Source organism: Lissotriton vulgaris, chromosome 2_1 (assembly GCF_964263255.1).
Source record: "Lissotriton vulgaris chromosome 2_1, aLisVul1.2, whole genome shotgun sequence".
Classification (NCBI taxonomy): domain Eukaryota; kingdom Metazoa; phylum Chordata; class Amphibia; order Caudata; family Salamandridae; genus Lissotriton; species Lissotriton vulgaris.
In genome coordinates this window covers 1226708986-1226721206 of record NC_141687.1, presented here as the reverse complement: position 1 = coordinate 1226721206, position 12221 = coordinate 1226708986, and the positions used below count along the sequence as shown (strand labels likewise).

General features: G+C 40.6%; 1 protein-coding gene across 2 annotated transcripts in view; it reads right to left on the bottom strand.

The window, feature by feature from the left end:
• GLB1L2 (galactosidase beta 1 like 2) overlaps positions 1–12221 on the bottom strand; it is a 1156973-nt gene that overhangs the window by 863741 nt on the left and 281011 nt on the right. For both annotated transcript variants that reach the window (XM_086956948.1, XM_086956947.1), the window contains exon 4: positions 2031–2126. In XM_086956948.1, the coding sequence (XP_086813074.1) occupies positions 2031–2126 (96 nt within the window). The remainder of the gene's footprint in view (positions 1–2030; positions 2127–12221) is intronic.

Below are 12221 nucleotides of genomic sequence, written 5' to 3'. Positions count from 1 at the left end.
TTTGTTCATCTCTACATCGGCAGCTTAGAGAGACTACACAGCACTTTTGGAAGGTGAAGGAAGATGGAAGCTGTGGCATAATGAGAGTGAGTGAGAGAGTGAGTGAGAGAGTGTGTGTGTGTGTGTGTGTGTGTGTGTGGGTGTGGGTGTGAGTGTGTGAGTGTGTGAGTGTGTGAGTGTGTGTGTGTGTGTGTGTGTGTGTGTGTGTGTGTGTGTGTGTGTGTGTGTGTGTGTGTGTGTGTGTGTGTGTGTGTGTGAGTGGGTCCGTGTGTATGTGTATGTTTAGTTATACGGTGGATCTGCGATTCCCATTGACTTGCAAGGGAAAATTTGAAGGCCAAATATATCGACCACAGGGTTATCGATGAAAGAAATTCAACCACCTCTATATTGTCAATTTAAATTTCGAAAGGTAAGTGTACATTTACTGCTCTTAGCACTATATCTACTTACCTCGTCAAGTTAGCAGATGTGGGGTTGTGCCTTAATGACATAGTGGGAGTCGACAAACTGCAATCAATATTTAAAACTCAATATTATGAGGATGTTATTTGTTTGTATGATTAGCAACAGTATTGTATGTGTCAAAACTATGTACACAGTTATGTGGGAACTAATAAAACAGATTTCAAACAAAAACTCAGTATTATGGTAGTATGCCTTCCAGCCCGCTACTCAGGCACATCTTACAAGAAGAAAATCTATATGGAAAAATGTATGGAATATTTTTTCAAAATCTATTCTTATGACTCCTTTGGTTATGCATGCAAACGTGTGCTTTGGTAGAGAGACGGGAAACTTCAATTAAATTCAGTCTGCGTCATCTCAGATGGCAATTAACGAAAGGAATGCACATGGGACTTGGCAGACTGCTCCAGAGACGCTGTAACTAAGGAAAACTCTTCCAGTCAAGATCAAACAGATTCCCAAGTAACTAAGTAAGCCATAGGTGGAACGAATGTGCCAAAGCCATACAAGGAGAGAGATGATACACCAGAGATGAGACTATGAGCTGTTGGGGCACAGACTGTGGAGGGTTCAATGTCAGAACAGAGAACAGAACTGTGGTAAACATTTTGAGCCAGCACTTGTACTCTCTAAGAAAATCCCAGGGCAGCGCATTCATCATTTGTTAGGTTTCCTGTACCTTTACAAATGGTGATCAACCTCATTTAAACCAACCACACTCAAAAGAAAAGAGGTGTCCTAAACAGCTGTGCTGTTGCATTTCTCAGGGAGACAGCAGTCACCCTCATACAAGTTTTCAGTCACATTCAGCCTCTACGATAGACATTGTAGACAAGGGACAAGGTATCCAAATCTCAAGGACAAGGTATCCAAATCTCAATACAGCCATTCTGCTTAGGGAGACTCAAATGAGAAGAGGCTGCCGCTTAAATTGTTTCCAAAGCCGTACGTATACCTAGGAGCAGTTCAACTCTCCCCCAAAAAAAGTAGCCACAAGAATTTAGAGTTAAAATAAAATTCACAAGAGAATGAGGACAGAAACTGTAACAGACAATAGTTAAGGTAGTCCTGACACTACATCACCTATACATACCAACTCTTGGGCACCACTACACTGAATCAAATACTGTGAGGTGAGGCTTAGGTTGAGAGTTGCTGTAAGTGTACTGGGAGGGAGGGAAGCATGGTTGATGTAGCTACTTAGATGACGTAGTGGTATCGAAGAGGATACATTCACTACCGGCACTGAGTTGATGGTGCTTTAGTATTGGTAGATCTATGTGGTGATAGGTCGAGGTAGTTCCATAACACCACTAGGCTGGTAGTGATTGCACAAGGTATAGGCTAAAAGACAACTGATGATGATGTGGAGGTTGAAACAATACTTCAACTCACAGAATGAAACTGGAAGAAATACGGAGAATTAAAGGTTTCGGAGACTGAATCTGAAAGGGACTTATCAAATTCAGAACAGAACCCAACACTAAATGTTTGGTAGTCAGGTGCAGTAAAGCGCTCCACTGGTGTATGAGGGACTGCTGATAATGAACTTGTCATCTTACCTGGGTAACCCTCCAAGGTCCCACTCAGCACAGATGTAAGGCCCAGGACGCAAAATTACCCATAGTCCGACGTCCTCTGCAGTTTTAAGGAATGCCCTGGAACATCAATGGAAAATGAATCACTAAAAACAAAATATAAGTCAAGCTTATAATGTCCTGGGGACCCAGAACATGACATGGGTGCCTGGAGCACAATTCACTCTGCACCCGTCAACCAGCCTACCTTCCACCAACCCGCAAGTCTCTAGAACAGAGTAAACATTTGCATTCACTTACTACTGTTTCATAGTTTTATATACATATGTAACTTCCTTTCAACATTTTATTCACACAGTGATAACATATGTAACGTTTCTCTTTATTTAATCTGCTTTTATTTGTAGATGCCTTTCGTTGGTAATGGTAGAACATTTTCTGTGCCATATTAGCCTTCACTTGATTCATGTTTTCCAAAGGCTCTAGTAATTCCGATTAAGGCCCAAAAACGAAATTATGAAATGTGAACAAATATCTATACCTGTCTCTTTCTCTTGGTGTCTTTCATTTAAAACGTGAGACAATACAATTACATACAAAATACAATTCATAACAATAAAAGGAGAAAGAGAAAGGCCCCGATAGTATGACTCATTCCTAAACCTAAAAACAGATAAAAGTTTCTACCAAAGAGAGCTGCTAATTATCCAGACAGGCCCTCGTTCTCACTGAAGATTTCAAGTAACCCACGATGAAAAAAATACAGTCAGCCTTCAACAATTGCAAATACAAAAGAGCTGGGCGAACCTAGTTAAAATTCAACTTCTTTAAAAGGGGGAATAAAAAATACCTCTGGGGTACCTCATAAAATTTACAAAAGAACATGTGTAGCAAATCCTGTGGAGACACACCGTCGCAGCCACAGGGTGCTAACAGCTGTCCTCTACTGCGGAACAGCGAGTAACAAATTAAAAAACCCAGACGAAACCTGGACAATAAAAACCGCTCGTATGTAGACAGTGACCCCAGGAGATAAGGCTCTGTAAATGGGTTTGTTTTTAACATCGGGAATTTGCGGACGCTAGGTTTTCGCACTTCTAGCTCGTCTCTTTCTAATTTCCTTAGACTGCTAAATGCTTTCTTGACAAGCTCCACGTCCTTTCGTACAATGGAATCAGGCTTAGAGAAAAGTTCAGGGCGCCCCAACTCTTCAAAACAAGTTTTAATGTATTTCAGCCATGGTCAAGGCTCATACATTCGGTTATAATCTGCTGGCTGAGGGCTAAATCCTTATTTCGCCAACACTTGAGCCAGAACACTAGGGGGCGCAATGCCAAGGTGTCGCAAAGAAAAGGCACCCCCAGTTCCTCATAAGCCACCAGGTACGACAAACCGCTTGGCGCGCCAAAAAAGCACCTTAAAAAAGTGTTCTTGACCACCTGCAACGCATCTGTGGCAGTGTGCCCCAAATTTCACTGTAGATTATCAAGGAGGACTAGCTAAGTTGTGAAAAGAGACTCAATGGGTACGTGTGTTGGCAAACCATTTGGTTTGGTCATGAAGCCCTCACCCACCAACCTAGTTGGTGGCATGCTTCATCATCGGGCCCACCACAATGACACCAAATGTGTCCCGGGTGTGCTTCGACTCCAGATTGCTGAGGAGCTGGTATACTTGCTGAATGTGCAGTGTTGGTGAGTGTGAAAGGTGAAGATTAAAAGCTATACAGTGGGTCCCAGTACCCGAGGGTGAATGGATAAACTTTAATCACTGGGCCCCTGTAAGCAACTAAAAGGGCAAACGGACGTGTTGGAGTGAATTATGACCTCCTTCGTCCTGTGTGGTCTACATGTTTCAGCCAGGCCTTTTATTTACAACTGGCTTTCCTCAGGACCAATGAGTATGTGAAGGTGCAAATAAATATTTTAAGTGATTGTGGTGTAGTTTAAAAGTGTCGCACTCGCTAAGGTGCGTTACGTGTTAGAGGGGGATTCCCTCTGCTTTACTATACACATAACATAAATGACACAGACAGACGTACAGGGTAGAGTCAGTTAGCATGATAAGTTTAAGGTTTAAAATCACAACGTATTGCCGGCTGCCAAGGTGTGTGAACGACCTAGAATCGGCTGAAAAACGTGGCCATGTTGGTTGCATGGCTGGTGTGGTTTTAAGCGTAAAAACCGAAGTGGGGGTGGTGGGCTAAACAGCGGGGTAAGTGCAGGGTGAGGTACAGGTAAGTATAATACGTTTTCCTCACACTTGCTGTTTGCTGTTAAAGCTTCCTTGGGTCACCTGGCAGGGAGAAAAGACCCTAGATTTTGTTGAGAAAGGCAGAGATTAGCGCCAAACCTGTAGGGAGGAAAATGCTGCTGCTTACCTAGATCGTAGCGGTAGAACAGCGTTTTACAATTCATAACAATAAAAGGAGAAAGAGAAAGGCTCCAATAGTATGACTCATGTCCTAAACCTAAAAACAGATAAAACTTTCTACCAAAGAGAGCTTCTAATTGTCCAGACAGGCCCTGGTTCTCACTGAAGATTTCAAGAAACCCACGATGAAAAAAATACAGTCAGCCTTCAACAATTGCAAATACAAAAGAGCTGGGCGAACCTGGTTAAAATTCAACTTCTTTAAAAGGGGGAATAAAAAATATCTCTGGGGTACCTCATAAAATTTACAAAAGAACATGAAGTTTAGCAAATCCTATGGAGACACACCGTCGCAGCCACAAGGTGCTAACAGCTGTCCTCTACTGCGGAACAGCAAGTAACAAATTAAAAACCCAGGCGAAACCTGGACAATAAAAACCGCTCGTATGTAGACAGTGACCCCAGGAGATAAGGCTCTGTAAATGTGTTTGTTTTTAACATCAGGAATTTGCGGACGCTAGGTTTTCGCACTTCTAGCTCGCCTCTTTCTAATTTCCTTAGACTGCTAAATGCTTTCTTGACAAGCTCCACGTCCTTTCGTACAATGGAATCAGGCTTAGAGAAAAGTTCAGGGCGCCCCAACTCTTCAAAACAAGTTTTACTGTATTTCAGCTGTGGTCAAGGCTCATACATTCGGTTATAATCTGCTGGCTGAGGGCTAAATCCTTATTTCGCCAACACTTGAGCCAGAACACTAGGGGGAGCAATGCCAAGGTGTCACAAAGAAAAGGCACCCCCAGTTCCTCATAAGCCACCAGGTACGATAAACCGCTTGGCGCACCAAAAAAGCGCCTTAAAAAAGTGTTCTTGACCACCTGCAACCCATCTGTGGCAGTGTGCCCCAAATTTCACTACCATAGCAAACTGTAGCTACACTTTTAGCCTGATAGACTTTCAACATGGCTGCAATTAGGCGCTTGCCCAACTTTGCAGCAAAGTTGAAAATAGCAGCATTTACCCTTGTAAGCTCCCCCTTTTTCTTCTGGATAAGAGTCCCTCACTTCAGACGATCATTCAGTAAAACCTCCAAATAAGAAAAAACAGTTGTCAGAGGGACCTTCTCGGGACCTACTGTGAAGAGAAACTTTTTCTTAGGCTGCGTCCCTACCTGCAGTATGTAGGATTTAGCGTTATTTATTGCTAAATCTCGGACCCCCATGAAATTTAGGAAGGTATCAAGCAGGGATTGAAGGCCTGTAGCCGTTCTGGCTCTATCTCTGTCTTGATCTCTATGAGTTTCTGTATCAATATCTATCAATCTATCTGTCCTTGTCTCTTTCTATTCATCTACACCTGCCTCTGACAGCTGAAAGACTACTTAAGCAATATTACTTCCAGTACTCATAAATGCTTTTGTGAATCAGTTCCCAAGTGTCTGTTGGTTATGATGGAAAATCTGTGACAATGCCTTGGTAAACCACAAGACTAAGAGTGGGTAATCTTTATGGACCAGAGAACACTTACCAATTGAGCGCAGTATGACGCTGCCTCAGAATAAAGTCAAAACCAAGGGGACACAAGTATCTAATCGAAAACAAAATGAGTGAGTTGTAGGAAAGGAGGCAAGAGATGGTGGTGAGCGTGAGGTTAACGCGGAGAGAAAACCCACATCAGAAATTATACGACATCAAAAGGTGTTATGATATCTTGTTTGATCTTATTTAAGAAAGAATATATGGAATATCAAGACGTTGAATGTCTTCCTGTCTGCATAGAGAGATTTTCGAGGTCTGTCTTGGGGGGGGGGGGGGGGGGGGGGTGGGGGGGGGTAGATAATGTGTCCTTGTTTACTTTAGAGAAAAGTCTAACACTCGCTGTCCCAGCATTCCCAAGTGAATCATTGGTTTTGTGAAGTGTTGGGTTAATAAAACTGACACACATTTGGATCATTCATGGTTCAATTAAGAAACCAACTCACGTATATTTTTATTAATTTATTTGGTGCTACTGTGGGTTTGTTTGGAATCTACCAATGGTTTCAAGTTTCATCATGGCATAAAGCTCAAACATAAAAAATTTGAAAATGCTACTCGCCACGTTTTCTCCTGCACACTTCGTCCTTCAACCACTTTGATTATCGAGGCAGGATCAGGAGTACATGAGTTACTACAGACAGTAATTTCTTATTCTTCAGTCCCCTCATTCTTTCATCGCTACATTTGTAGTCCATTATAATTTATGGAGTAAATTTAGATGTACATCTGAGGCACAATCTGGGTCAAATGGAAAAATACAGTTCTTAAATGTTCATAGAAAATCTCAAGGGACATCATGTGGTTTTGATTTTCTTCAAATCCTTGACAAGTGTGGTAATCATTTTAGTGAGGGATGTGGGTACTGTTGGATGCAGGTTTATGGAAGGTTTGGTTTCCGGAGGAAAGAAATAGAAAGTAAGTTACTTGTAATTCTTTTTTTTTCAATAGAAACATGTTATTGCATATGAGTAAAACAGTTGCTCTACTCATCAGAGATTCACTTACAGGTTTCTACCACGATATTACAATCCTGAATCCAATCTATCACATTGTCGCCCCAAATACATGGGTTGATACCTGATAGTCCTACCATCTTTCCATAATTTATTATACTTCTGGGGGCAGCCTCTTGCTTCATAACTTGTTTCTTCTAGCTAGCCACACCCGTACAAGCTTCTTGTCCATGTCTCTACAAAGGGGGCTGTGGTAGATGTCCATTGTCCGGCTATGTCCCTTTTAGCTTCTACTCTGCCAAGGCCAATCAGCATTTTGTCCCGCCTGGGTCCACCCACATACATCATCCATGATGACTAGCAGTGTAATTCTTGGTTGTGGTTTGAAGTAGGACCCTTCGACAACGGAGAAAGCATTTAAAATAGTAACCCAATAAGCACGCTTCACGGGGTATTTCAATACTACATGAAAAACTACATACTACATGAAAACAATCTCCCATGGGATCTTGGCACCTGTAACAGGCTGGGGATTCTCAAATGTATGCTCTCCACATGCGACAGAGTGTCAGGTAGGCTAGGTGCAGGTACCAAAATTGCACTAAGTGGAGTGAAGTGGATATCGCCTGGATCCGAGGGGACATGCAGGAGTCTCTCCAGTCTGCCTCATCCTGGGCTCCAACCCAGGCCTCCTGTTTTCCCTTCAAATAGTACAACAATACAGGGGTGTGTACCACTAGAGACCTGTAGATCTGGGACACCCTCCCCTCCCTTACACAAGTGGCCCATGAGTAGTTTGCATTCTAAGGGACTGTACTCATGAATGTTTTTTAATGGAAAAATTGGAAGGTCGGCATGTGGAATTCAGTTCTAAGGTCCTGAAAGGCCTTCATATGGTCTCCTAACCAAACATCACCGATCTTCGAGAGTCCTACAGAGTCCCAGCCTCTGAATCCCTCCATAGTAGACAAGCTACTTGTAATGCTTGAGTTCAACCATGGGTATTCTCTCTGAATTCATAAAAGTTAGAGTATCATTGCACGAGTGTGAGACCCCAGAGCACAACTTTTGTTTAAAAATCGATTTTTCCAAAATTAATCAAGCCAACAGAAAACATAGGAGAAATAATAACATTTACTGTTTTAGTTTCCAGTCTGTCAAACTGCACAGCTAACAGAAACATTTGTTGAAAACACCAAAGGAAAACCAACCTGATAGAAAATAGAAGCAGGAAATGGCAGTAACATTGTAAACCGTGTGAAATCACCCAGCTCTTTTAAGAATCTAAAAAACTGCCTTTTCGCATCACATTCAGCAAGGCGACAGTGAGGCCAATCGTTTTTTGGAGCAAAAGAAGGATAAAGAATAACTGATTTAATGCCTTCACTGTGGCCCCCAAACCTAGGGAGGCGGGTAGTGCTTTTATGAATCAAGAGCGATTATCCATGATGAAGAATAACAATTTCAAGTACATAACTTCCTTTTCTTCATTGCGGGCTTTTCTCTGATATCACAGAAGGCAAAACAAATTAGCAAGCTAATCTTACCTCAAGAGTATGAACACGGCCACTGCTTGAACTCCTAATCAAACAAATTATGAAGCAAATCCTGTTCCGACACAGCATCTGTCCTGGTGTCTGAGTCCACAAGAAATGTGTAGCAAGGGTGGGAAGTGACCTCCAAACATGACCTTTACAAAGGTCAGGAATGGAGGCAATTCTCAACAGAGTAGTCGAGCAGCCTTTCCGCTCAAAGCTGGGCCCTGACCTTAGCAGGTATGGTGCCATCAGCTTTCCTATAAGAGGTAATAATACAATAAACTTTCAATTTGGTTTTAGTCTATTTAGCGGAGGCTAGCTCAGTTTGAACAGCTCCATAATTTACCAAGAGCTGTTGCCCTTATGAATATCTTGGTTCCTATCTATATAATATCATCATCATGAAATCAACTTTATTAGGCTAAAAGTGCACAATACATGGATAAAAATGCATTCAGAGTATGCTCTTAAAAACACTTTGTACCAGGCAATACTATCTTGAGTTTAATTAATAACAATAAAAGCTGTATTACGAGAGAACATTTGAAAAACACAGGCCAGCCCGCAAAAGTACATTGTACCATAACAGTATCTCTTCCTTGTTGTAAGCAAACAATTTACAAACTTAATTACAGCATAACAGACCTGCAAGCTACCCAACTGATGCAGGAAAAGAATGACCTGTTTATAAGGTTTAATGCTTGCGTTGCGTAAAAGCGGAATCAAAAAAACGTTTCCAGTGGGAAGTGTAAAAAGTGCGAAACTATATGAAGTGTGTAATGCTTTGCCTAGAGAGAACATCACTGGGGCACATAGGAAGATTCAGCACACATTTTCTGCAAATAAAATCTGCAATCTTTTACCATTGCAAAGACCAACTCTATAGGATCAATTAAGTAATCGCCTTTAGAATAAAATCCGAATTTCTACTTTAGTAACTGGTTTAGCAGCATACCGAAAACCTTTGAGCAGGAACATAGCAGGCCTAACGTCAAAACTGGACGATCAGGACTGGTTGGCTTTATGAAACAACAGGACATTTGTTTTCTACAAAAATCATGGTCTGTTGATAATATTGATCTGGACAGATGTTTTACCTACCACATTCCTGTAACAGACCTACTGGAGACTTGACCACCTTGGTGAGATTTGTTTTGGCCACTTATGCAGAAATGATCCATACAGTAACCAACAAAGACAGAAATGATCCATACAGTAACCAACAAAGACATACAAACTGTGGAATTAAGGAATTAGGAGGGGTCGCTAACATTTCTGAATGAGTAATTCCCTCCGGGAGGATGGGCCAAAGTTAAAACAGATGTACAGTTATTTAAAGAACAACTTATGGCAATAAGGTCTGCTGAGTCTAAAAAGATACCAACAATAGTTAGAAATGATGGGTGTCGGTCCCCCAAAAAGGAATGTTTATTAATATGTGGAGACTCCATTCTTCAGTGCTCCCTTTATGGCTCGATCTATCACTTTAGTATGAAGAAAAAATATGGGAAATCCCTCCAACACCTAAAGAGCAGTGCGCCTCCAAAAGGAAAGGCAAATGTATTTTCAAAACATTAGTTGAGGGGGGTTTACGTCCATTGAACGGTAAAACTCTATCCAATGACCCACCAAAACCAACATTCATATCGGAAACAGGCAAAGCGCTATTCATTTTAGGGCAATTAACATTGAAGCCTGGCATCTGGCAGCCAATATGAAAGTGCTTGAACGATTCGAAAGTGATAACGACCCTCTTCTTTTGGCTATAGCTCATCCATATTCAATCTTTCTTGATAATCATAATCCCATAGATAATCAAGCCGTAGTCTTAAAACCAAATAGAAAAAACATTGTGGGGTCCATTGAAATCTGAGATCAAAAAACCTACACTTCTAGTTCTAAATGGGTGGCCCTGCATACTTAGGCTATTAAAGTAGACCGAAAAACGAGGAAAATTAGTTGAAAGAATTTGAAGATGAAATGGCACAAACGGCTATAGTAAGAAAAAGTATTACTCAGGCTCCATCTGCAGAAAAATCCACAGATTGTTTGCACTGGTGTAATACAGAATGTCTACAATTAAAGAGAGCTTGGGCAATAGCCTAAAAAAATCGACAGTTGCCCTATAACAGCAAGAAACGCTTTTACGAAATTCGAATGCAGTAAAAAAAAAAAACAATTTAAAAAACAATTGCAGAAACTTACATGACATAATAACATCTAAAAATAGTAGAAAATTCTGGCAAATAAAAAGATGGGGTAGTGATGGTCCTATGAAGACCCAACAAGTGTATTCAACAAGTGTAATTCTTTATTGTTTGATTATTTAAAATATTACAATATGGAAAATACATAAAATTTACTGTAATGTATAAAACCAATAAAAGCCATTGCACCATACAATTCATCAAACTACTTCATTTTAAAACTTAATCTCCTAATTTTGTTTTCGCTGTTAGTAGGAACCTCACAAAGGTAGCGTTCATACCTATATCGTTCGATTGAAGACAACATTTCAGTGCATGCCTACATGTCCTTATTCCACGTAGATTAAAAGGTATTTTTTAGTAAAGATCTTCTTTCGTTTTGGAGTCGAGGACAAATTCATAAAAGGTGGACAATGTTCTCCTCTCCCTTTTTACAAAATCTGCATAATGTGCAACTTTCAGTGTTTTTCCACAGGGGGAGATGACAAAGTCCTGGGAGTATTCCAAATCTTGCTTTGAGTAGATCTTGTTTATTTTTTTCCGACCAGGGTGTTTCCAAATATTGTTGTACCTTCTTTTTTTGTAACCATTTATTATTGTCCAAGCATGTTTTCTTTTTGTTAAAATATCTCTGTCCTTTACGAGGGATAGTTGGTTTGTAGTTTTATTGATTATTTTTTTGAACGATGTGTTATTTATCGTATTATTCCAGATTGTAATAACCACAAACTCCTCTATCGCTTCCTTAAGATAATTCCATGCAGTTGACTTAACATTATTATTTATTTATTTCCACAACAGCTGGAATATCTGATTATCGTGATCGTTTTTTATCCGATTCCAGGTTTTAATGAAATGACCCTTTCTCACATAGTATTGGTTGTTTAGACCAAACTCTAGTCTAATTTGTGCAGACGAGGCATTCGCTGGAAGGTGGAATAATGATTTGTATGTTTTAGATAGAGCATTATTTATTAATTCAGTATCCTTTCCCATTAATGATTCACTGCCATATGTAATGGTTGGTAGCAGTCTAGCCCCTATAATCTTCAAAAGCGGCCCATATGTGAGGTTGATAAGTGATTTTTGTAAGATTCTGAATGCTGCAGTCAAGGCGTTTGTCTTCCTTTGGATATCCCTTTTTTGTGGCTGATAGTTGCCCTTCTCATCAAATAGTACACCCAAATACTTATATACTTCAACTTGTTCCAGTTGGTTGTTCTCCATGTACCATTTACTTTTACGTCTTAGTTTTATGTTCTTGGTGACTACCATGATCTTGGTTTTAGTTTCATTTATCTCCATCCCGGTTTCCTTTGCGTACTTGATTGTTCGATTAATTAAACGCTGTAGTCCCACTTTAGTATGGCTTAGTAGGATGGCATCATCTGCATAGAGCAAATTAGAAATATGCGTATCAGCTTGTTTCGGAGGGTGTGCGTTTAATTCATCCAAGGTCACAGTTAAGTCCGCCAAGAACAAATTGAAAAGGAGTGGGGCTAGTACACAGCCTTGTTTTAGGCCTTCAGTTGCTGGGATTTCTTTTGATAGCGTTTGGCCATTCCCCCATCCTCACCCTAACCCAGGTTTTACTATACAGGAGCTGAAT